We start from the raw sequence: 25,511 nt of genomic DNA on the forward strand, positions 1-25,511 counted from the left end.
TTTCTGTTAAACCTCTGGGCTTTTTTTCCACACAGATTTCATACAGACCTTATCAAGTCCATGATATTTCATTTTGCTTAAAGTCTTAGAGAGGTGTTATTACATTTTGAATGCAGTCTGTGTGGGTGCTGTATATTTTGATGGTGACGAGTTCCCACCTGAAATTCAGTGCTGGTGTTGCCGATTTGATTGACGTTGGGCAGAGAGCCTCCGTAGTACTGTGCCCTTGACTGAGACAAGCGAAGCTGCTGGATCTTCTGAAACTGGACCTACGACAAAAACAGAGTCACGTGTTGATCGTCTGGGCACGTAGAGAACAAGTTCTGAATGAGAAATGAATTTGAGCAACCGACCTTATATCATACTTCAAATTCTGCAATATCCTGCGGATGTCTAAAATGTCACTTGGGGCCCACTCCTGTTATACTGTCACTGCTCCTCAAATTGCATTTTTTTTCTTTGCATGTCTCATCAAATGGATTTATGGTTTTCAATCAGTTTGAAGCAATATCGTAGTGCAAGCAGCCACTCCAGATGCTTTAGCACAGCTGTGCTCTTATTATTTAATCTGATTTTACCATCTACATTTTGGAAGTGAACAGAGAGACAGGCGTAATGTATAAATGCATTAAAAACTGTCTGTCTGATTAAAAAGCAGCCATATCCACTGGACACTGGGGACACATTCTAGGAAATGGGCAGCTTGGCGTCCACATTAGCAGCCTACTGCAAAGACGCCACAATGATTACCTCGCAGAAAACAGAAGGCAGCTTGTTCTGCCAAGGTAAACAGGGCCGGCCCTTAGCTGTGATCGGGGATAGGCAAATCAGAGGGCCAACTTCCCTTAGAGTGCCGAAAGGACAAAATTTAAATTTCAAAGACTGGCCTTGTTTGATTGTATCGTGTTGTATAAGAGTTTACAAAGAGACTGAAGTTGGCAAGAAATTCGGGGCGAGCTAGGACCACTGGACTAAAAACCTTATCTTTTGGCACAAAATGTATCAGTTTCTGTGCAGTGTGGGCGAAAGACTGTTCTGATTCAGCACACACAGCACAGCAGACAGTGGTACGGTGTTTAGAGGTGCTGGTGGTCAGTAACCAATGGGTCTGTGATATACACGACAGAAAAGTTGGTAAACACAGGCTTCCTCAAGCCAACTCAGAAATTTTTACTGCCAACAACTGGTATTTAATGTCAGAGGGTTTCTAGCCTCAAATTTCAGTAACATTGATTATTAATGTAGGACACATGAAAAAAATATTGCCTCTCTTAGAGTGTCTGGGTCAGCCTTTATGTAACATCTACATATATTTATGTATGTGAAGGGTGCAGACTTAAGCCTCTTGGTGTACTCGCTACAATGCAGAGTTCTGCAGAGCTTCTCAGGGGTTGATAGTAAGACTTTATGGTTGGTGTAAATGCTGAAGCAGCTATTTCTAATTTCAGCTGTTTGCTTCAAGTGTGCCCTGTGGCCTGGCCACTGACTGGGCTTTTCTGTCTCAGAGGTCACTTACAGTTCACATCTTATGGCAAACTTAACTCAGTGTCGCCTCAAAACCACATCCTCTTTGACTAGCCATTCAGGACTCTCGCTCACACAGAAAGAGCCCACTGTCAGTGGATGGAATGAGAATAATGTGAAAAGGCCTTTATATCATCCAAGGAGTTTTTATGACTTGGAATGCATAAGGTTTACAGTCACAGGAAAATGAATTTTCCAGGTTTATGTGTGGTCTGATATCATCCTAGTCACAAATCTAAACAATCTAGCAAATAATACACAAACACTGTACATTTAATGTCTTCAGTAACTAAGAAAACTTCCCATCTCAATTCTGACGTAATTGCACCTGCAACGCATGCAGGTCTAAGGTAGCAAAGCACCTCCAAACCCTAATGCTTCACAGCTGGGATGGGGCTTTAGTGTTGGTGTGGAGAGCTGTTTAACCACTAAACAACAAGCGTGTCTTTTCTCAGACAGAGCAGCTACAACAGGAGCCATTACCAGCTCCTAATGTTAACGTTTGGCATCCGTCCGGAAATAACAGAAACGTTTTCATCTATTTTTTAATCATTTTCTCTTTATTTTTTGTAGCATCGCATGAGAATCAATCTGTCTTTGTTTGAGTTACAATTCAGAATTACGTTCTGATCATCTTTTCAGTCACTGAGCACAGTTCCTAGAGTACATGAGGTGGTCATGTCAGGGACGTGCAACAACATCTGCCAACAGCAGCCTTATTGACTTCGGTTGGCCTAAAGACAAATGTTGTGACATTGAAATAGTGTAATATCAGAACATCATTGTTATAGCAACACCATGACTTCCCTAGTGTGCATAACAAGGCAAGTCCTGGAATGTCTGAGAGCAAGAGCTGCTTGCCAGACCCTGACAACAACTTAAAAGAGCACTACTTAGCAACCTCCAACAAAGCACAGCACTTTGGAAAATAAAGGCCAAAATAACAAACATGTTTCACCATTTGCAACAAAAACAAAACAAAAAAACCCCACCAGACTACGAAGGAGGAAAAGATGCTACCAGCAGGTAATGTGCAACCCAAATGTAAACAAATGAATCAACCGAGCATGGCTGGAGCATCGGTTGTCATATGGAGCCATGGTTGCAGTCCATATGACAGGAAGCGCCAACGACAGATGGAAATTACTGACGTAGTTGCATAGTGGAGCTGTAAGCAACAGGTTAAAACACTCAAATGTTCAACGTGCCAGGCAGAAAATTGTTTCACTTTCAATGTTACTATGTGGCAAATACTGTGCAGGCTGCTGAAGAGTTACAAGGTTACTTTAGTTATTGTTATACTAACGTGTTACACAGTTATTTGATACTTTTACTTTAAATTTCCTGAGAAAACACGACCCAGACTGCTTATATTTTGACTTGTGCCATGTCACTGGATGTTTTGGATACTTTGCTTTGTCACTACTATTGCACTACAAACCTGCTGCTGCTCGCAACTTGTTAAACTAGAGTCACACGTTGAATTAGGTACTGTCATCAGTAACAGTTCACTGGAAAAGGCGGCACACTGAAAAAACACTAATGCAAGTAACAACATAATGGTTACAGCCGTGTACTTACTGAACTAAGTACAGTAATGTGTTACCGAGTTACTGAAAAATGTAATGTGACTACAGCAATGCGTTACTCTAATTGTTACATTGTAACCCAACACTGGTCATCACATGTTTACAAGTATACAAATGTGACAAGTGAAGAAAGTGAAGCGAAGCACTGACTGACACAAAGACTGAGACTATGTAACTAATGTGCCGACATCACGAGCCTCTTTAGTTCGCCCTAGTCGGATTTCTCTTTTCAAATTCGTATTACATGAGACAGTAAGCATCAGGTTGAACCTGTGAAAGCATTTTCAAGAAATACACTGACAACGTGTAAACTCTGCATTTCTGAACAGGAAACTCCTTCAGTGTTTATGAAGCCGGAGCATGTCCAGAAGGGGGCCTGGAAGGCCGGCTGCCAACGCCATCAGCATATGGTAGTGTTACTCTTACAACGCCAGCGCCAACGAGCGAGAGCACAGTCTGGGGGAAAAAAGTACTCGTGTACTTTTACTTCACTGGTACTTTAAGTACTTCTATGTCTCTACTTCTGCTCCACTATAATATAGATTAATATATTGTACTTATATTGTAAAGCTTAGTTATGTCTTATTTTGCATGTTTAAAAATATAACTAATGAATGATGCTATATAAATACAGATAAAAGTCATTAAGTAAGGAGTCAAACTCATCTGATACACAAATGCATAAATACTTATGAGACAAAATCATTATGTATATGATTCTGCATAATGAGTGCTTTTACTTTAGTTACTTTATTCTTGTGCTCAAACTTTTATACGGTTGTGTTAGATATGTTTTTAATAAAATATTATATTAAAATTAACAATATATAAGAAAATAAAGTAGGTTTATGACTTTAGTAAAAAGTAAGTCTAAAAAGAAAATGTTTCATATAACGGCATCACGGGGTTACACAGAAGCTGGAAAACTGTGCCCATGTTTTCTGTGCCTAATGTGTACACTTTATTTATTTGTGCTAAAAAAAACCCAAAAACTTCCTGTGCCCCCTCCCCGTGCTATCCCATTCAAGAAAAATCCTGTACACGCCCATGACAAACAGGACGGCTTTTAAGCGGTTGGTGCAAATATTAAGGAGCCAATTTCTCCATTCCTGTCTCACCGCCGACTGCAGTTTAAAAAGGCTGTACGTCAATCGCTGCACCCAAAGTCGCAAGTTGCTTAATATTTGGCTCTTGAGTAGAATTACATAAGCCGAGTATCGACGGGTGTGATTTACGGCTGCTCAAGAGAAACGAGAAGTACTGGTTGAATACCAGAAATCTCCGCCGGCAGATGAAGCCTGACAGCTCCGGTGTGAATGAGGTATATGACCACATCCGCGTAGAAGACAAGAGAGCAATAAATGTCAACAAGCTGAAAGTGAAGCGCATTTACCCTTGAGACATTGAGGTCCGTCATCAGCTGTTCAAAGGCCCGCGTCTCCTCTGCTTGCTTCTGGTTGTGCAGCGCTATCTTTTCGCTGAACTTCCTGGGGTTCGAGCCACCTGTGCCTGGGGAGCTGGACATGGTGCGGGCCGCAGTTCAACAACTTCAGCTACTTGTTTTGAGTGGAAGACTGTGCTGGTGGGGTCTTATTTTGCAAAGTCTCTCAGCAAGCGTTGTAGCAAACCCATGAGAATTTTAAGAGCACACCTCGCGTTATCGGTTAAACTAAAGTCACTTCAGACGTAGCTCGGCTGGCTGCACTGTCTCAATGCTTTTACAAGGCAACAGGCAAGCTAACGCGGCTAGGCTAACACTCAAAGCTCCCTTTAATAAAAGTTGTTTAAGTGTGACTAAAAAGCGGACAAAATAAAAACTTTGCAAAGTATATTTACTCTGACTTTCTAGGCAAACTGCGAGGCGACAATGGGTTAAAGTTAAGCTGTAACTTCACGCTGACACTCTTCCAGCGAACCACTTGTTTGAATCTAACGTTAACATGGCGTTAGCTGTCACTGCTAACATAGCGTTGGAAGTGAACGGAGAGCAACAGCGACAGCTAGTCGGCTAAGCTACTGTCAGTGCCATTTTAATTCCGACAAATGCACTTTATCTGCTTGTCGACATCTACCCGCTGTCGGTATCTTTTAGAGGAAACTTCCACCTAAATATTTACAGCTGCGGTCAGAGAAAGTTGATAGCCTCGTTAGCTAAATCTCTCCACTCCCGCTAGTAAAGCTGACCCGCAGTTGGCCAAAGGTTTACTCGCCGAATTGTATTTCAACAAGTTTCCGCTCGTTTTGCATAGACTTAGCTGTAGTTCCACTTTGTTTCCAACCAAACCGGGGAAAGCAGCCGCTGAATATTGGCAAGTGACGTAAGGATCACAATCCACAGTTTGACACTTTAGCTGATATGACAGCGCTTCGGAGTCGACTCTAGTGTTAATCCATGGACAGCATAGAGACCGCAGACAAACTCCAGCCGAGCGACTCCGTGAAGATAAAACAAACAGCGCCGACAGGGAAGAAAAAAAACGGTGGTTTCCCCGTCGCCGAAAAAATGTCTCTCGGAAAAAATGTTTTTAGCTTATTCGTCCTTGGTTGAGGGAGCGAGTAACAGCAACTCAGATCGGCTGGCTTGTTATCCTCATACTACTGCGAGAAAAACATTACCTCGTCAAAGGCGGTGTGTACCTGTGGTATCCACAAGGGGGCGACAAAGTCACCACGCCCTTACCTTACGCAGCCGCAAGAAAAAGTAAAAACAAAACATGGAACATCACTGGCTATAGCTATAGATCAAGAAAACTACTTCTGTGCTTACAAGATTTTCTTAAATGCGCTATTTAGATATGCAAGTATTGCATTTATCAAATTAATTTTCATGTTTCTATGAAATAGAATAATAAAACGCTGTGTTTCTTGGAATAAGCTATGTACAAATCGTGCTCTGAAATACACATGAAAAACACCCTTAAAATGTACATCGTGCATGAATGTACCATAAACATGAGTACACTGTGCTCTACAATTCACCTATTAGAAATCCAGATTTTGCACATATCATGATGGAAAGTAAAAGAATTCAGGAGCTGGACTGTCCTGTTGTTCTGTTGGAACAAAAGGTTGTGTAAATCAGAATCTTAATGATATGTGAACAATCCAATCAGTCAAACAGGAAACAAAGTTTGGTGTGTGTCTCAGGTTTATGCAGGGCACCCAGTTTTCAAACACACAGAAACATCTGTGCAGGAAAACTCCACACTGCTGTCGAGCCTGCAGACACTGAGAATACTCAGCATTTAGCTACAATACATCAAATTACTGAAAACTGCGGGTATGACACAGTAGTATGACACATTTACAAATCCATTTCCAAAAAAGTTGGAATACTGTGTATAACAGGTAAATAAAAACAGAATGCATGTTGTGCATATCTTGTGCACAATAGCATTACTCCATAGACTTCTGGGCAGAGAGACCAGCTGCTGAAATGTTGGGAAAGGACACAGCAGTCCTGGTTCGTCTTTGTCATGTCTTTCGTTTCACGATGCGTCAAATGTTTTCTGCTGATGGAAGCTTTGGAATGCAGGCGAGCAAGTTTAGCACCTGGACTTTGCCATTGTGACGCCACGCTGTTGTAATAGATGCAGTATGTGAGCTCCAAATCCTGCCTTTACCTTTCAGCACTCGTGTGGAAACACTAATGTAGTGCAGAGAAGCAGAAGGTCCCTCTCCTCTTTATCCCAGAGGATGCAGCATCCTTGTATTCCAAAACAAATTTCACATTTTCTATTTGTCTGGCCACAGAACAGTTTTCCACTTTTCCTCGGTCCATGTTAAGACAGCAGTGTTTCCGGTTCACGTATGGCTTTGTCTGCGCATCGCAGGGCTTGAACCTGCATCAATAGACGACACCGTGATGTCTGGAAGTGTCCCTGACAGAATCACATCGGTTTTTACTGAAGTGCCGCCTGAGGGCTCAGAAATCCTTGCACAGAGAATTCTTCAGCTTCCTAGAATATGTAGATATTATTACATAGCACAGATGATGAGATCATCAAAGTCTTTGCAATTCTACAGTGAGGAAGAGCGATCTGCAGTGCTGAACCTCTGCCTCTCCAAGATGCTCCTTTTATACTCAGTCTGTTACTTTTCCAGGGCTTTGTTGAGGCATGTCGCTGCTGCCGTAGTCAGAATGGACTGAACGTTTTCTGAAAGTGTTACATTTTCTGTTTAATGTTTTCTTTTTAATTGTCAATCAAATCTAGATTTGAAAATCACCATTTTATTAACATTTTGCGCAACATCCAAACTTTATGGGAAGCGGGTTGTAATTTCACTACACATTCCTTCTGGTTGTGTGTGTAGTGGAGGTGGGTTTACAGGTGGTTGTAACATAAAATGGAAATGCTCATTTGGGAAAACGCCTTCTCTTCCTGCACGAAAACTGTAAGATTAGGAAAAAGGCAGCGCATTGGTAGAGCTTTATTCTGAAACTGGAACAAGCACATTTCATCAAATGAAGAACAAATAATGAAGCGAGCACAAGGTGGCCACCTCCGATCAAAGTGAGTCTGCGTGAGAAGCAAAATCGATTTCACCAAGTCTGCACAGATTTTCAGCCTGGCTGAAACAATCGCTTCAAGGACCACTCAAACGCCACGACGTGACAGCGCAGAGTGACATCTAGTGGGCCCACAAGGTGCTGTAACACTGCACGCACACTGGAGCTCGTTGGGTGATGGTGCAACCATCAGCTCCAGCAGACTGAAAACATATAAAATATAAATAATGGCGACCAGGTATTTTCAACGCTAGAAGCATTCTCAGTATTTAACATCTGCTCAGCTTACAAGTCCAAATCCCATCTTGTTTTACAATTCATCAGGCATCATGTTGTGCTTACCCATTTTATAACGTAACAAATCGTTCTACAAGATAAAAAGAAAAATAATGATTTCCAGTAAGTTATCTGAGAAAGCCAGCAAAGCGGCACGTCTGCCCAGTTTCGTGTGATTCCACGTTTCGCTTGCTTCTCTTGCGGGAGCCAGAAGCACAAATGCACGGCAGGTCAGTTCTGAGAAGCAGCAGGGCTGCAGTCACGGCCAGCTCAGTCCACTCAAAACCACTGACCCGTCTGTAGACAGGAAAGGCCTCAGAGCCAGATCAGCACCAGTGCAGCCTGGACTTCAGAGGTAACATCACACTCCTGCAGCTCAGTGTTAGAATTGGACATTTTGGTGACTGATGTCACAGTAAAGCCAGGAGAAGATGATCAGAGAGAGAGACGGCTGCAGCGCTTTCACCATAAACACACGATCAAAGATAAGGAGCCCATCGTTTTCTTTTCTCTCAGTTTTTCCTGGACAAAGTGCCGTGTACTACAACCCTGCTGAAAAGTGCGCATGCACATCGATGATGTTCATCGGGCTTTTCTCAGTCAGGTGAGCGGATGAACTAACAGCTGAAAAAGACGTAAAACTCTCTTTACATAAAAAAAAATACACTTTTTTCTTTTTAGATCTAAGCCCATGCACAACATATTCAGAGTATTTAGAGCAAAAACAGAAATTACAAATCTTAAACCTCTGACCGAGCCTCAATGAGAGATGAGGCACTAGGAAAAAACTTGGGTAATGGAGGTTTTGCATTAAGAATAAAGGATACTACATATCCATGTAATAAAACATAATGCATAAACTTGTATAGGCACAGTGGAGACGTGCTGGAGGAAATGTGTAGGTAAGACAGCATGGTTCTGGTCAGGGCTTTAAAGCAACCCTCAGAGGGGGGGTTGTGGTTTCAGTGTCTCTAGCCCTTTTTTCTCCTCTTTTTTTCCTTCTATTTCCCATAAAATTTCTTGTTGAGCAGGAAAATGAGCAGGTTGACGTTAATGGTGGCCCGGTCGAAGAGCTTCATCACTGCCACGCCTTCATACTGCAGCTGGAGCAGATCCTGTGAAACAAAAACCCAAAGAGCTCAAACAAAATACGTCGCTGGTCAAGCTACTACGAGAAGAGCCAACGAAGCTGAGAAAGGCAACGCTACCTGATATTCTAACTGTAACGTCTCCAAGTGGACGCCCATGAACTTGGCCTTCACGTCAAACACTCCGACCGTCTCCGATGGGGAAATCTCAAAAATGGCATTCTTGAACCTGCGATGAGAAAAGAGCAGAAGACGGCTGTTTAAAGCAGAGGAACGGCAGACTTCTAACCTTGGGCTGTTCATGAAGCTAACTGTATACGTGATCAGCTGCACAACTCACTGGTTGGGCTGCAGGTCCTCTATGGAGATCAGCACGCCCTTTTCGTGCAGGCGGGCGGCTGTGTATTTCTGAGAAACCTGTTTGCTCTTCTTAGCCTTGTTGTCGCCTGGTTTCTTTGACAACCTGAGAAGAAAGACACACAAGTGTACAATAAAAGCAGCTCTCAGCACAGACTTCAAGGCTCACTATTGTATTCTAGGCTGTGACATGCAGACTTTAAAAACACTGAAGCCAATGCTGCACGGTCACCATGCAGCAGACGACGCATCGCAAGTCGCCAACGTGCATTTAAATGGAGGAAAAGAACAAAGATTTATGCTGTATGTAACAACAGCAATTTCATCACATTCACAGAGTTCAAACAGCCAAAAGACGAACAAAAAGACAGCTTCGTGATTTAAATTTGACCGAGCAGCCCACGCCACTGCCTGTGTTTCTGTTATGGGCGGATACGAGCCTCAAACATCAGCTTGTGCTAACGAACGCTCACACTGAGCTGAGGATGAGAACAAGCCTGAAGGTTGCCCATCAGGTCAAGTGCATGTTCAGTTTCTGTTTCTTTGTCCCCCCCAGGTCTGCCGAGGGAAGACATGTGGCACAATCAAGAGGTCTTTCTGCCACACCAACAGTGAGAGAAGATGCCGGGCAGGCCAAGAACATCTTTGATCCCCCAGGAAAAGATTATGAAGCTCAACCTGTCTCGAACCTTCAGAGGCAACGATGGTCCATTAAAAAAATCTGGCAGCTATAAAACACTCAGTGATTAGAGATTAAAACCCAAAAACAAGGAGTCCAAGGACCAGTGTGAGAGACTGGCTCCTATTTTTGGTTTTGACACAAATCAGACGTGAGCTGTAAGCTCGTCTGCGGAGGGAAAGGATACAGGATGTGACATTTTCAGGTCACGTCTGAAGCCCATTTACGCTGCACGTTTGAGTGCGGTATGTTTCAGATGTGGTACTGAGGTTTGCACTGACAAACGCACAACTTTACCAACATGTAGGTGACAAACTTCGCCGTATCCCCAGCAGCAGTGCAGCTCATGACAGCAGTAACAACCAGCAGACAGTGGAGGTCACTCACTTGCCCTTGCTGGCCAGGTTGTCCATGCAGGTCTTGATGTACTGATTGTAGGAGTCGATCTGCACGTTGTAAAAGTTGCTCTTTGAATTCAGGGCGGCGTTGGTCTGCTGAAGCTTCACCAGCTCGGCTTTCCTCCGCTGCCGATACCGTCTCTGATTCCTGATGTCCTGCAGACATTGAAACGACAACCCGTGAGGCAGCCTCTCTCTTATTTGTCCATTGAAGGGACGAGCAGTTTATTTTACCTTGGCGATGTCATTGATGAGGTCCTGATAGCGGTTCTCTGGGTGGACCTTCCCCAGCTCTGCCAGCCTCTGCAGGTTACTCTTGATCTTGTCCTTCTTGCCCTGCAGCGTCAGGCTGTCGTCCACCACCGGTTTGACCTGCTTCATCTTCTCAGGCGTGTTGGCATCTCTGATTGCTCTCCTCTGCATGGCCCGCTGGTACTCTGCCTCCTGCACATTATGTTCAGAGTCTTTAAAACTGTCATTAACAGAAGTGGCAGCAGTAATACTGTTACACTAGTAGTTGTAGTGAGTTTTTAATTTCCCATAAACTTCACTCCTTTTGATTGAAAGAGGATGTTACCAAATATGTGGCTATTGCAGTTTTGTGTTAGTAATTCACCAACTACAGGACAAAGAGTCATGTGTAAAAGTCAGTTCCTGTTTTGGGTCGTAAGGCAGCTCAGTAGTTTTCCGCTCAGATACAACATGCTGAGTAGACATGTCTCAGGACCATCTGCTGAGATGTTGACTTGGTTACAGTCATCACCCATCCAGATTACTGAGACCTGGTGCAGAAACACACAACGTCATGCACTCCCCACCTGCTCTGGGCTGGCTGTTGAGTCCAGGATCTCGGTCAGAGTCTCCCCAGGCTGGAACCGGATCACATCCACAATGAGCCTCTTGGTGCTGGAGAGAGAAACACAAAGACAGAGATGTGAGAAGTCAAAGAGATCCGACAAACAGCAAGCTGCTGACTTGGACTCTGCGGTCTGAACTCACTTTAGCAGGAGCGTCTTTGCGTCCATCTCAGCGTTGGCCTCACCGGGGACATCGAATTTATTCGTGAGAGTGAGCGACACTTCGGTTTTGCCCATCAGCTCTTTGTTGGGGTCGTCAGCGGGGAGAGGATTTTCACCTGAGTGCAACAGAAAACAAGGCATCGTAAACTACTGACGAGTTCCTGACCCGTGACCTGCAGAGTGGAGGCAGGGTTTAGACAGCCACCGTTTCAGACAGACCTGTTGTTTTCACACAAACGTTCCCTGCCAGCATATTTTAGGCCAGAGGAAGTCCAAAAGCCAGGATATGAAAACCAAAATGAAAACCACAGAACATTGGAGGAAAATGTTCTGTGGTTACGTTTTACGGTGCAGCCACGCTCAGCAACACATTTGAAGTCATTTAGGGATCGATTCCACTCTACCAACATTTAAGGTCCTGTAAACTGAAACATTTAGTTGGCCTTGAAAGCTTGACCCAGACAGACGCTTCCTCTTAGTCACAAATATGTTTCACAGGGTTTTGCAACCCAGGGGTTTCTTATAGATTTGAAATGATTTGGAAGTTTTCAGCCGTTTCTTGGATGTTTTATATTTCTACAAATGTCTTTAAATTTCTTTCCATGAAGCACTCTCTAAACCTAAGTGCTACAACCTTATAGCTAACCTCACATACTCGTTCTTGTGATTGCACCCTCCCTGTGATCGTCCTTTGAAGATCAATCAGCCTGTCTGCTTTGCCACCCAGAGTGTGAATGCACACCTCACACTAACACACTATAGCTAGTTAATGTGAGCATATGCAATTCATGTTAAATAATAAAAACATACCATAGGTGTACCTATTGTACAGAGGCATGTGGTGTGTTTGGCATCAAGCTTACAGCCCACGATAAGAATGAGCAAACATTAATGAACCTTAGTCTGTAAAAACAAGTTTTTTTTGTTGTTCATTTAAATATTTGCTATTCACCAGTTATATACATTATATTATGTTATATTATATTATATTATATATATATTAGGGGTGCAACGATACACAAAATTCACGGTTCGGTTCGATACTTTGGTGTCACGGTTCGATATTTTTTTGATACAAAAAAAATGTTCATGCCTTTTTAATTTGTCATTTATTAAAATTATAAATATATATTTTAACTCAAACGTACAGTTTTTAAATTTAATGTTGCTGAAACAACAAAGGGATAAAATAATAAATCTGATCGAGAAATCACTCATCTTTGGAAAAGAGAGTTTATTACAGAGAAATGGCTCTTTCCAATATAAAAGCTATACTATACGCTTCTTCTGGGCTATATTCTCAGCAGCATATTAAACATATCAGGTCCCCATAAGGAGAATCCTGTGCTAACGGCTGTCTAAATGACTCGGGTAAAGTTTGTAGCATGCTTGTTGTTTTTGTCTTTGCACTAGGATGATGTCGGCGTAAATGTGCAGTCATATTCGTTGTGTTCCCACTAGTGCTGTCAGCGTTAATCTCGTTGAAATGACGTTAACGCCATAACGTGGCAAATCTCCGTTAACGAGCTACCGCGGATTGCCCTGTGCGTGGGGCTGGACGGCGTCAACACGTTAACAAGCAAACTGCGCTAACGCAGTAGTTCCCACCCATGTAATTGAGCATTGCGTGGCACATCCAACATACTGTTTTACTTTTGTCCATGACTCGCTTACCTTCAGGGTCATACGTCACATGAAAACCAAAATAGTTCCAAACGCCAGATCTGAATGAGGGTGGGGCAGGTTCAATTTGCCATGTTGCAAGGAGAGCTTAACTTCTGTCTCGCTAGCTTGCGCTGCGCTCAGTGGATCTGCACTCGAGAGTGCAGCCTAGGCGGAGTAGTCGAATGCAGATCCACTGAGCGCTCAACACAGACAGCATCGTCAGAAGAAAAGTTGATCAAATAAATTAAAAATGTTGTATTGTTCGATACATATGCGTACCGAACCGAAAGCACTGTATCGAACGGTTCAATATCGATACGAGTATAGTTGCACCCCTAATATACATATATAGCAGTTTGCCACTTCCAGTGGTTTTGTTCATTTTGTTTTGTCTTATTACTGTTAATTCCTAAATATTACAAAAAAAACGACAAAGCTCACCAATGAGGGACTCCACAGTGGGAACCTCGCCTAGGTCCTCAAGCAGCTCATGGATGGGGTCATTGTGCTCTGGGGCGATGGCATCCTGATGGTCCAGCAGCAGCTAAGGATACAAGTTCAAGTACAAGTACCCGATCAGTGTTCGTACTGTACAGGCAAAACTTTTCAAGACCACCTTAAAGCAAGCGCTTTGGCACCTCAGTCTCAGTCAGTGAGAGATAAATGGATGAATGAGGTGAGTCAAACTCACTGTGTGAGTGTTAATAATCTCTCCGATGGAGATGTAGATGACAGGTTTGGTGACTGTGACCAAGTCTGAGTATTGATCCACGTTGAACTTGTCTTCGAGCGATGGGACGTCGCACGCTGCCAGAAAGAAGCGCCTGTGACAGAAGACAGGAGGAGAATGTCACGGGGAACAGAAACGGTAACAAAGTAACAGTTTTGGTTGTTATTTAGCTGTTCTACGTGCACACATTCATAATCGTATCAGACCTGAACTTCTGGTAGGAGGTGCTAAGGTATTCGTTGATGGGATTGAGGTGGGCGTTATCTCCCAGGAACATCTTGTTGGACGCAGCGTGCTGCAGCATCTTGGCCACAGAGCCCAGGTTCCGTCGCTGCTCGGTGGTCAGCTGACCACCAGCAGACATCTCGATGATGTCAAAGGCATCGGGAGCCACGATGGCCGGGTTCATGTAGCGGTAATACAAAAGGTTGCCCACAATCTGAAAGTTTCAAAGTAAACTTAATGATCACCACCAGAAAAATCAGCAGCATTTCAAAGCTTTGTCTCTATTATGAAGAAAACTATTAGACAAAGAAAGTTTGGGATCTAAAACCTCAGACTGGAAAACACTAACTGAGCAACAACAGGTATCAACAGGTATGACTTCATCGGATTTAATGTTAATTATATAGAAAGGAGGCCTTAACCCAAGACTGTATATGCTGTTATGGTTGGAACCCCTCTACTTTAGGATCATTAGTCATGAGGGTAATGAACAGACTCCCAGGATAAGTGCTAGTGTGTCATGCAGAAGAGCGCTTAAAAGTGTAAGGAACAAGTGGAGCAGTAAGAGAAGGAGAGCCAGAAGAGTGGCATGGCTCACCTTTGCGTCAGCAGTCAGCCGTAACATGGAAAGGAAGGATGGAGCTGGTTGGTGAGGCGGGGAGAGAAGAGCAACAGCAGAGTACGGAGGGGAAAAAAAGGAAAGAGTGTGAAACAAACAGTGAAAGTAGAGCGAAGCAAATGATTGATGAAGAAGGCTGGAGAAGAGAGGCTTATGAAAGATCCAGGTCAAAGGTCAGAGTGTGAAAGAGTGAGCTGTATGCAGAGTGCTTTCTGTGTAGCATGGTTGAACATGTAATGCTCTTAGGGCCACACATCTCTGTGTCAGTAGCACTGTCAGTTTTACACAGGCACAGTCGGCACAGGCACAGACATGCCGATGTTCTTGAACACGACTAAAGTAGTCTGCATGATTCACACTTCAAAATAACACCTGCTGGGTGTTAGCATAGTGCTAACATGCTTCGTCCTGTCTGAAACACAACATTTAAGCTGCTCCTCCCACCGTGTGAGATAACCTTCTCCTGATTGGCTGCCCCTCATGGATAAACAAGAGCATTAAGCTTGCAAATGACTGATGCAAACCTTGAGCAGCTCATCCTCCGTAGCATCTGGGAACTTCTCATGCAGAGTGTCCTTCAGCACTTTGGAGATGAACCGCATCCCGTATCTGAAATAAAACACACAGATGCTGTGACACAAGCCAGAGGTGGGCACTGAAGAAAAAAAAAGCGATGTTGGGAGCAACGTACGGAATCTTTTCCACAGAGACGATTATGGCAGACAGGAATTTGTCAGTGATTGTCTTCATGTTCTTGATGGAGGCTTCCAGTCTGGTCCTCACCTCCTCGTGGCTCATGGCCTGCTCCGGAGTGACGTCATAAGGCAGCTTACTGTAAACAACAGTATGAGGGAGGATACATAGAATAAGGTTAATGTACCTATATGTGCAAGGTAGTGTTCTTTAAAATCTTGTTATTGTGCCGCTCCAGGTGGTGTCTCTGAGTTTTCGGAGAACAAGATGCTGGAGGACACCTCCACCTCACCTGGCCTCTCCAGTCTGAGACTCCATCTGGTTCACCCAGCCCTTGTAGATGTCCACTGGGTCGGTCTTGATGTTTAGCGTTTTGTCATCCATGATCTCCTTGACAACTGGCGCCAGGATCTGCCGCAGTGCATTCTGCCCCCGTGCACCTCTGTGGAAGCTCACTACCATCTTGATTACGGTAGGATTTCCAGTGACGATCTCCTTCATTTGGTCCACTTTTGACCTGCACACAGTTGTTGATGACAAGTCTTTTATTGAATTTAAGACATTTCTTTGTGAATTAGAAAGGTCATCGGGCTTCTCACTTGATCTCCTCCTGCAGGGCGGTCTTGAAGAGCTTGAGTAGCAGGTACTCCTCTCTCTGGTTTGATGCATAGTTATACAGAGTGAAGATTACAGAGTCCATGAACTTGGTGGATTTATTCTGTGGCATCTGGAAGATCAGCTTGGCGAGATACGTGGGGTTGGTCTGAAAGGACGCAGAAAATTTAACAACCTTACAGTATGTATCCACGGTAACACGCTGTGAGGATACTGTGATGCTCAGTGCTTTGTATCTTTACAGGAAAAATGTCAGATCTGTTTACATTACTCTCATTCATCTAAAGAAGCGACTCTGAGAAGTCAAACTGGTGGAAACTTCTCCTCCCTCTGTGCATCAGTGTCCTGTAGCAAAGACAACAAAGTGCAGCGATGTCCTGGGTTCTTACCTGTAACAGGTAGAAGAGGTACTGGTAGGCTTCCAGTTTAAGCCGCTTTTCCTTGCTTAGAGCCTTCAGGCCTCCCTTCTGCTTGGTCATCATCATCATGTCCGACAGCTGGCCCTTGTTCTTCTTGGTCAGCTTTTTACTGTGGGACACCACCTCCTGCAACGTGATCTTGTTCTTCACCAGCAGGCCGATCTTGATGTCCATCAGGTTCAGGTCGTTCTCCAGCTGCTGGTTGGAACGGATGTTGGTGACCACCTCCTCACGGAGCCGCATCAGTTCCAACTCCTCCTGGAAGTCCTGGTCGCTGTGGTCCAGCAGGTGGACGAACTTCCTCACCACCCCCATCGGAGGATTGTCAGCGCTGACTGGAGACAAATAAGGAACATGTCAGGTGGCCCCCCTAAATCGTGAAAAGTTGGTTTGACAGCCCAGGTCCTGCTTACTCAAAGTCTTGTAGTCGTCCCTGGCCTTGTTGGCTCTGATGAAAGCCTGAATCTTCACCACATCATTGATCTGTAAGTGACAACCGCTTGATCAAAGGTGCTCATTACAAACAGCTCCAAAGGGACCCGCAGAGGGTCACATGTGTCAAAGTGCTAAATGAGCCACCGCCTGGAACGCCACAGGAGCCAGAGGAAATGTCAGAGGAGATTTATATCCCGGTAAAAAAGCTTTCATTAAATAACAAGTAATTTGTTTACGTCAATGTAAATTGTGGCAGAGGATGAACAATGACTTCTCTCGAGCGTCCCGCGGCAGCTCATTTGAAACGACAGAGGCTGAAACAAATAATACTAACGTGATCTTCAAAGTACTTCAGACGATCCTTATACTTCTTACGAGCTTGATGCATCCGAACCATGGACTGGATCTGAGAGAGATAAAAGGAATGTGTTAGTTTCACACGTATTTAATCACACGCAGACGAATGGAGCCGCACACTAAGCTTACCTTGACGGCCTCAGCAGTGTGGTCTTTCAGGTACTCCTTACGGTCTTTGAACGCCTTCCTCTGTTTGCAGCCTTTCCAGTGAGCCTGAGAACGAGTGAGACCAAAAATGATGACTTCTTCCATCAGGCTCATCTTTCCATCTACACACAAACGTGATGGCAGTAAACATGGCTATATCACCTGTATACAGGTAACAGCAGGGTCTTGGGATTTCAGGAACTCCATCCTCTCCTTTTGGCCTTTTCGGACCAGATAGCCACGGCAGCGGGCTTGTAACTTGGTTATTAGAGTTTCATTGGCCAGCCACAGCTGCTCTCGATTGTAGGCCGTGGTTACCCCAGAGACCACGCCCTGACAGGCAGAAGAAAATAAAGAGTTAAAAGGTGTGTTAAACAGCCGGGAACCCGCAGAGCTTCCCTGGGAGAGACGCCGACCTGGATGTCCTCCTTGTTGAGCTGAGTGTTGTTCTGAATGAAGTTCTCTGGCTCCACCCAGGTGCCCTCCTTGGTTTGCAGGTTGTAGTAGTAGTTGTGTCCTCCCTTGACCCAGTGTTTCACCCACTCACTGCCATTATCACCTAGACACAGGATGGACGGAAGCAAGATAAAAGCAAGTTTCCTCTCGTAGTTGTGCTGTGAAGTGTAGTAATGTGCTAGCACTTTATTTATTAGCCCTAACACATTTCTTATGGCAGCCTGAGCCTTCAACTGTATGCATTTTACATGAAGGCCAACAGGTTTGTGTTTTTTGCGAGCATAAAGCAGACACTAAAGTCACTTCTTTTGGTTTTTGTGTTTCCTTGCAAAAATTCAATTGCCTGACTGGAACAAACCATTTCTACATGGTTCTGACACAGACAGAAAGAGTCGTGAGTTCATGAAAAGCCACACGAAATGCTCGTGCAGAAAGCTGCAGGTCCTCTAACAGTCACTTGAGCCCGAAGTCGATGTTCCCCTTTTAATAGATATTTAATAGATATTAAGGGCACTGATAAAGTAATACCCACCTCCCCATCAGTAATTCTATCACTATATTTGTGTCTTAGAAATAATCAGCAGGTAAGTCTGTGCACCTGTGCAGCTGATGGCTTTGTACTCCACCCTCCTAACGCTAAGACCTCACTATGCACATCGCGGTGTCTCCATCGTTTATATACAGTCTGTGTTACTTATTTCAAGTGTTGCGAGTTTCATCAAAACGCCACATCACTAATCCGTCTCAGGCTCCTCACCTTCCTTCTTTTTCTCCTGTTTGATCTTGGCCAGGTCGTCCTGATAGGTCTGCGCACACTCGGACGTGACGCCATACAGTCCTGCTCCAGGACCACGCAGAGCGGCCAACGTCTGAGCTGCATCTCCGCTGTCCACCGCCTCGTTAACAGCCTGGATGGCCTGAGAGACTGCAGATAGATAGGCTTTAGTTCTCTCTAGACTACTGAAGACAAGTGTGGCATAAATGTACGTATTCTTACACTGCAAAGCCTCTTTTGTGTCCTGGTTGGCTTTCAGAATGGCATCCTGGATCTCATCCAGCCACAGCACAGCAGAAGGATCCTGTGTCTCCTGGATGAACACATGAAAATATGTTTTGAGACAAACACAGCAAATCCAATCATAAACACGCCACTTTGAGCTCCCGTCACCTCTCTCTGAGCTGCTCACAACATAAGGATGAAGAGTGCTAACAGCAGGAAGTGCATGCTTGGATCTGAGATGATGACCATATTAGGGACATCCCCGATCTATGACATGACAAAGAGCCAAGAATACAAAAAAAGCCTGAGCTTTTGGCTCACAGGGATTTATTCTACATATTATTACAGATGAAGCTCCCATCCCGCTGCCTCAGATCTTCATCTTCTCTTTCTCTCTCTGTTCCCTCTGCTCGTCTGATCACAATGGGAGGGAGGGCCTTTAGCTGCTCTGCCCCTCGACTTTGGAATTCCCTACCCCCGGACCTCAGAAATATTAGTTCATTCTCTCTTTTTAAGTCCACCCTTAAAACTCATCTGTTTAAAATTGCCTATTCTTAAATTTCTGTATGTTTTAACTTTTATCTTCTATTTTTATCATTGTGTATATTTCCAGTCTTTATCTGTTGTACAGTGTCCTTGGGTGCTTTGAAAGGCGCTATTTAAATAAAATGTATTATTATTATTATTATTATTATTATTATTATTATTATTATTATTATTATTATTATTATATGCTGACCTGATTATATGAAATATTCTAATCCAGCATACATGACAAAAAATAAAGTACACTACGGCCCCTTTGTAGGTTTTGCTCAACCAGAAAAGAATTGCCTTCATATATCAGCATGTTGAGAGTTAAATGAGACACAAAAATGGTTAAATATTGCATTTAAAAGATACATTTTCAGAAAAACAGATTATTTTCACAACAGCTGAACAGCAGATTTTGTAGAGATGCTTTGTTAATCCCAGAAAGCCGCTGTCATTTATCTGTGATATTTTTATCTTATGTAACTCCTGCCGTGCATATTTTTACTTTATGGAACATTTGCATAGTGCAATCATTCACAGCTGTAGCCCAGCATGCCATTTGTTCACCATACAAACCACTCCAAGACCTCGACTTCTACAATGTTATGAGATGCAGTGGCAAACAGCAGCATCCAGATGGCGCTCTCTGCCTCTGTATAAAGAGTGCAGGAGCTGGCTGCTGCTTGTTCCCGCTGCTTTTCAGAGCCTGGTGAGAGCAGGCAGCTCATTTGGCAACAACACCCCCACCTCCTTGGTGCGCCCCGCCTCTTCACATTTAGTGCCACGCATTAACAGGAGGTGTGAAAGAAGAGGGCGGATAAAATCTGGTCCCGCATCTTGTGCAGCACGCACATGTGTGGAGTCGAACCAGCCCCGTCGTTATAATAAATAAAGTCGTAGCTGGGATGGTGCCGATGACTGTTTGTGTGTTTGCATTTTGGCGCTGTAACTGGTGATTGCAGGCGATGAGTCACTGCAGTTAGCAGGACAGGGTGTGGTGGCAGAGTGGGCAGCGGGTGGAGGAGGAGGACTTGGGTGAAAGCTTTATGAAGTTTGTCACACAATACAAGCCCACTGTGGAAAGGGAGGAAGTGAAAGCTGGGGGGTGGTGGGGGGGAGGCCATAATTCATCCATCTAGACTTTTCTTCTATACTTAGAAAACATGAATCTCTCTCGTGAGAAACACACACATGCAGAACTACAGTACAGTCTGCACACTGTAAACACTGCAGCTACAATCACATGAAGAGGATGAGGAGAGAATATTTAGCTTGTTAGTCAGTGGAGTCTGGGCAGGACTTCCTGCTGTTTATCTAGGCACAGCCCTCTGCCCACAACAGACGCCAGCTTCTGCCCAAATATCTTCTCACTAACTGTTCTGCAGAGTTAAAGGAGCGACACTAAGAAGCTAGTCGCAAACTCAACATCCAGCAAAAAACAAAGCAAGCCCTGACCTCACGTTACTTGGAAACAGCCACCTTACATTCCCACTATTCCCTGCCCCTTGGAGACATCAGCGGCGGGGAAATACCTCATTGACTTCGACCCTTTGAAACCCAACAGGAAGCTTTAACCGCTTCCTGTCTTCAGCTCGTTACTTCAATCAGCCGCACTCGCCCGCTGACACGACGAGCACGGTCAGAGTGCCCGCGGGTCTGTAATGCAGCGGTCAACTTTCTGCCCTTTTATGGAAGCAAACGACTGAGACTGGCTTGTTATTTCCTATGCCTGTGAAATCAGCAGGAAAATAGCTGGCTGCTTTTCCCATCCAGGTTTTTTTCCTCCCCAGCTTCTCTTTTTCTGGTGACTGTACTCAAAGTGAGTTCCCATATGATGTTTTTACAGATTTTAGATGAACCTGATGATGTTGACTTTGAAAACAATGTGGGCAGTGACTTGATAAGAACATTTCCCTTATCAGTGTTTATGCTGGAGCAAAAACAGACTACTTTCTAAAAGCAATGCACCGAGTCCACGCTCGAGAAATCTGGAGGGGACCTTTGGTCAGTGCGGACTTCCTTTGTGCACGGCAGTAAAGCTCTAACCAGCTCCTGCAGCTGAGCTTCAGCTTCAACAGGAAAACAGCACAAGTGTTCTGTGACATCATATGCAAACTGACTGCCTCACCACAAGCGCGCACAAACACACAAGAACCTCCACAGACTCATCATCCATCCAGTAACGATAACACAGGCAAATGAGTCAAAGAGAGCACGGGTGCCTCTCCATCAATGATCAACCAAAGAGGAGCAACAGAAACGACGTGTCAGGCCTCAGGAAAGAGTGAGAGCAAGGAGACAAGCGCACACGTCCCACACAGACGTGTGACAGGAAGTAAGGGGGGATGGTACACATGACATCAGCGTCCACTCGAATCAAGCACCGCTCCGAGGACAGAGTCACATGAACGACACCTGGTGAGCTTCTTGTGCACCCCCCCCCACACACACACACACACACTAAATCATGCAATATTTGCAACAGCTGTGTTTTAGTGACACAGTACGATGTGTGAACAATCAAACACTCCTCGCATAGCCCAGGATCATTAGTCGACCCAAGAGTAGCAAGTCCATCCCATCTGAATAAGACTCAACATTGCACTAAGTTCATATAAACAAGTCAGTAAGTTGATTAAAGTCTTCTACATGCGTCGCATGTCACGTCAAAGAAAACCAAAACCAAGCTGTAACTGTCTAAGCTGCAGTTAAAACTGTAGCCTGTTTGCATAATGTTCACAGGAATACACACAAAAAGCAAATAGAGGCTGAGTGACGCAGTAATTGCCATCCACAGCCCATGCTTAGCAGATGCAGCCGAACACGTTATTCAGTTTTGCGCAGCAGAAATCAGGAACATGAGGTCCTTACATGAGCCTTCTCCCTGCGGGCCTCCAGCAGTTTGTCATGGTAGTGCTGAGCAATCGACGGGTCCACGTCTGTGAGCTTGGCTGACGGGCTCTGCAGCATGGACAGCGTCTTCGTAGGATCTCCCTCATCCAGGGCTTCATTGATCAACCCAATGGCAGCAATTCCTACAAATGCAGAAGCAGACACACACAGAAAGTGTTGGGCTGTCTGTAAACGTGTGATTCTCATAGGACGACAACGGAAAAGCACCTTTTTGTTAAATACTGCCACATCTTGAATGATAATTCAAGATGTGGCAGTATTTAACAAAAAGGTGCACTATAACTAAACTAAAGCTAAGGAATATAACTAATAAAGGTGCTGAAATGTTCTTAAACTTGAACATATCATACAACAAATAAGAAAACATTTTATGGATCAGAGCTTAGATCATTCTGTTCTATTCATGGGTATGTTTGTGTTTTACCCAGAAACTCTGTTCATTTGTTTGTGGACTGGTGTCTCGAGTCCATAGCCATCTATTTTTTTATAACTACGGGGAGGGAGCAGAAGTGATGACACGGGGTGAGAGACGCGAGCGCCAAGTTTCCAGCTCGCTCTACCTGACCTGGCTCTATATGTTGTATTGTTACCATGGATGGGAAATTGGAACAAAGCTTTTCATGTTTATGTAGCTGCAGCATTTTAACCAGCGAGTTTATGGGGCGTGGCTGCGTTTGTTAGACTGCCATTTGAGGAAGTACAATAATTGGCAGTTCAGTGGAGCCATCCACGGTGATGTTGGTTTAAAAACTTTATATCAAAGTGTCAAACCGATGATCTAGCAGCGCCACGCGTTTATGTTTGCTGCACGAGCACGTCTGAGACCGTGGCACTAAATCACACTTTTAATTAGGAAGACTGTCATCAATGACAGAAACTCCTTAAAACAGAAGGATGTTCAGCATTTTTTGGATGGCATCAGGAACATCATCTCAAACTTTGCTGAAATATCGTGGCTCCATGGTGTGGTGGTTTGATCCTGGGAGGACACACGAGATCAGCAAACACACCGATCTACCAGGTGAGACACCTGTGAACAAGCGAGCAGCCACAAGTTTCTGACAAAGACGTGAATGGATGCGATCGTGTGGCCTCTTACGTTCATGCTCCTCCTGCACAGCCAGGTTGACCTGGTCGATGCAGGCCTGAATGTCGTTCCAGGTCAGATAGTCGGACCCTTCCTCTCTGGCTGCTGCTTTGAGACGCATCAGTTCATCCATGTATCTGAGGAGCACAGGGGTAAAGAGTTTGCACGTCTGCTTTTGTTCACGCAGAAACACTCAAGACTTGACAAAGGACGTGTTGATGACGCCAGGCGTAGGCGCTCACCTCTGAGCGTACTCATCCTCAACATTGCTGAGTCCAGTTACGGTGCTGGACAGTTGTTTCCAGAGAGCCCCTCGGTCTCCGACGTCCAGCGCCTCGTTCATTAGCACCACCGATGACAGCATCTCCACGGCAACGAGCAGCTCGGGGTGGGTAAGGTTACCCTGCGGGACAGAAACATAAAGCGCTTCATATGTAAAACTACCATTATTGCTACTAAAATAATCAACTACACTGTTTACTCGGTCATGAAGGAGGTCGTAAGATACACACCGCTTCCAGTCCAGTATATAATAAATATACACCAAGCATGGCTCCATGCTCGGGTAGGAAATGGGAATTCAAACATGGAGCATGGAAAACAGGACCAAAGTATTCCATGTGGAAATAAATAAAATCTTTCTTAGTTACAGAAACTGGTACGGTGAGTTTGATACGACAACACTGCACCTGCACATTTTATGCTTGCTAACCAGGCTTGCTAGCATTAGCTAATAGGTTAGTGGTTGACGCTCTCACACAATGAGGTCACGATTGGCGCCAAAGGAGACACGGCAACGACAAGTTCACAACCCAATGGCTGCCATCACGGTGAGCACATGCTGTGCTACAAAAGACGGATTCTGATGTCTGTCGTGGAAAACACACGAAAAAACTTTTTGGGGGAAAAAAAAAAAGTATATTCTCACATAGATGAGAACTTGGGTTAGGAGTACTTCCTACCTCGGTCTGTGCAGACTTTAGTGTCCTTTCTGTTTTGTGTACGTCTCAGTGAAAAATAAAATAAACTGTGCTATCATCAGAGCAGGCTGGATCCCAATAGAGCACCTGTTGTGATATAAACTGGAAGACTGTCAGCTGCTGCTGTAATTGGCATTAAAGCCACACGAACACGTTTCTCTGCTGAGAACTGTGTCAGTGAGCGTTCACATTATGCACTGAGCTTTGGGTCCGGGTACCTCTTGGCTCTGCTGCTGCAGGCTGGCTAGCTCTCTCTGGTAGAGGTCTGCAGCGCTCGGGTAGACCTCAGGCAGCTGTGCGTCAGGGTTCATGAGCTCCTCCACCGTCTTTTCTGGCACACCTTCTCTGATTGCATTATTGATCCGTTCCACTGCTTTCAGCACTGCACAGAGACAGGAACCGAGTTACAAACGCATAGATAACTTTTTTATAACACAGTTGTTACAGTCGTACTCTTTAGGTAGCTCTCTGCTATCCCGTTGGCCACGTCCACGCCGCACTGCAGCTCGTCCTTAGTCAGGGCTTCTCCTGGAGACGTCTAAGAAGGAGAAACCAGGTTAATGTGGAAAGAGGGACGCAGGCTTGCTACAGTGGTGGCTGTTAGACTGTTGACCCCACCTGCTCTTTGTTCTCTCGGTCACCCTGCAGCTGTTTCAGGTACCAGGCTTTGTTCTGGGGCTGCAGGTTCTGAATGCCCATGGCCTTCAGCGCCTCATACAACTTATCCTCATCTCCACTCAGCAAGGCCTGTTCAGCTTCACTCAAAGCATTGTTCACTGTTGGAGAGAGGTCGGCATTTCCACGAGTGCACCACAGAATCCAGTAAATACCACAGAGTGTGTGTGTGTACTGATGTAGCTTACCGTTGACCTTATTGACATTGCCTTGGATTTCTGCCTGGGTAAGAAGCTCATCGTAGATGTCCCTCTCTGCCTCGGCGTTCTCCATTTGCTGTGAGAGCAGAGCAGCACGTTACACGTTTGCACTGCATGATACTAGAATAAGATGTTTGTGCGCTTAAAGGGATGTTTGGGCCATGCATTCAAAGTGCATCAGTATGGCAGTGCTTCGTTTTAGCCATTCTCAGCACATCGCAGACTAATGCCAACATTTTCTTCCATCTTCAGGCTGAACCTTCAATTATTTTCTAATCAAAAAGCAGACGCGACTGCTATGAGCTCCCTTCATCTTTAATT

General features: G+C 44.6%; 2 protein-coding genes across 2 annotated transcripts in view; both read right to left on the reverse strand.

The window, feature by feature from the left end:
- crtc3 (CREB regulated transcription coactivator 3) overlaps positions 1 to 5,754 on the reverse strand; it is a 46,097-nt gene extending 40,343 nt beyond the window's left edge. Inside the window, exons 1-2 of the mRNA XM_085350227.1 lie at positions 4,507 to 5,754; positions 159 to 269 (exon numbers count right to left, since the gene is read on the reverse strand). Coding sequence (XP_085206353.1) covers positions 159 to 269; positions 4,507 to 4,638 — 243 coding nt within the window. The 5' untranslated portion in view covers positions 4,639 to 5,754. The remainder of the gene's footprint in view (positions 1 to 158; positions 270 to 4,506) is intronic.
- Positions 5,755 to 7,343: 1,589 nt separating this feature from the next.
- The window catches only part of iqgap1 (IQ motif containing GTPase activating protein 1), a 42,849-nt gene continuing 24,681 nt past the window's right edge, over positions 7,344 to 25,511 (reverse strand). Inside the window, exons 9-37 of the mRNA XM_085350232.1 lie at positions 25,179 to 25,266; positions 24,934 to 25,091; positions 24,769 to 24,853; positions 24,534 to 24,697; positions 23,578 to 23,738; positions 23,348 to 23,472; positions 22,207 to 22,370; positions 18,799 to 18,889; positions 18,559 to 18,726; positions 17,762 to 17,904; positions 17,508 to 17,678; positions 17,328 to 17,411; positions 17,176 to 17,247; positions 16,820 to 16,889; positions 16,377 to 16,741; positions 15,972 to 16,135; positions 15,665 to 15,889; positions 15,371 to 15,511; positions 15,204 to 15,288; positions 14,042 to 14,274; positions 13,797 to 13,929; positions 13,547 to 13,649; positions 11,421 to 11,556; positions 11,240 to 11,327; positions 10,656 to 10,865; positions 10,411 to 10,577; positions 9,328 to 9,450; positions 9,108 to 9,216; positions 7,344 to 9,014 (exon numbers count right to left, since the gene is read on the reverse strand). Coding sequence (XP_085206358.1) covers positions 8,901 to 9,014; positions 9,108 to 9,216; positions 9,328 to 9,450; positions 10,411 to 10,577; positions 10,656 to 10,865; positions 11,240 to 11,327; positions 11,421 to 11,556; positions 13,547 to 13,649; positions 13,797 to 13,929; positions 14,042 to 14,274; positions 15,204 to 15,288; positions 15,371 to 15,511; positions 15,665 to 15,889; positions 15,972 to 16,135; positions 16,377 to 16,741; positions 16,820 to 16,889; positions 17,176 to 17,247; positions 17,328 to 17,411; positions 17,508 to 17,678; positions 17,762 to 17,904; positions 18,559 to 18,726; positions 18,799 to 18,889; positions 22,207 to 22,370; positions 23,348 to 23,472; positions 23,578 to 23,738; positions 24,534 to 24,697; positions 24,769 to 24,853; positions 24,934 to 25,091; positions 25,179 to 25,266 — 4,140 coding nt within the window. The 3' untranslated portion in view covers positions 7,344 to 8,900. The remainder of the gene's footprint in view (positions 9,015 to 9,107; positions 9,217 to 9,327; positions 9,451 to 10,410; positions 10,578 to 10,655; positions 10,866 to 11,239; positions 11,328 to 11,420; positions 11,557 to 13,546; positions 13,650 to 13,796; positions 13,930 to 14,041; positions 14,275 to 15,203; positions 15,289 to 15,370; positions 15,512 to 15,664; positions 15,890 to 15,971; positions 16,136 to 16,376; positions 16,742 to 16,819; positions 16,890 to 17,175; positions 17,248 to 17,327; positions 17,412 to 17,507; positions 17,679 to 17,761; positions 17,905 to 18,558; positions 18,727 to 18,798; positions 18,890 to 22,206; positions 22,371 to 23,347; positions 23,473 to 23,577; positions 23,739 to 24,533; positions 24,698 to 24,768; positions 24,854 to 24,933; positions 25,092 to 25,178; positions 25,267 to 25,511) is intronic.

This window comes from Diplotaxodon limnothrissa, linkage group LG1 (assembly GCF_057381915.1).
Source record: "Diplotaxodon limnothrissa isolate DT_005_m linkage group LG1, D_limnothrissa_male_GT1.1, whole genome shotgun sequence".
NCBI classification, from domain to species: domain Eukaryota; kingdom Metazoa; phylum Chordata; class Actinopteri; order Cichliformes; family Cichlidae; genus Diplotaxodon; species Diplotaxodon limnothrissa.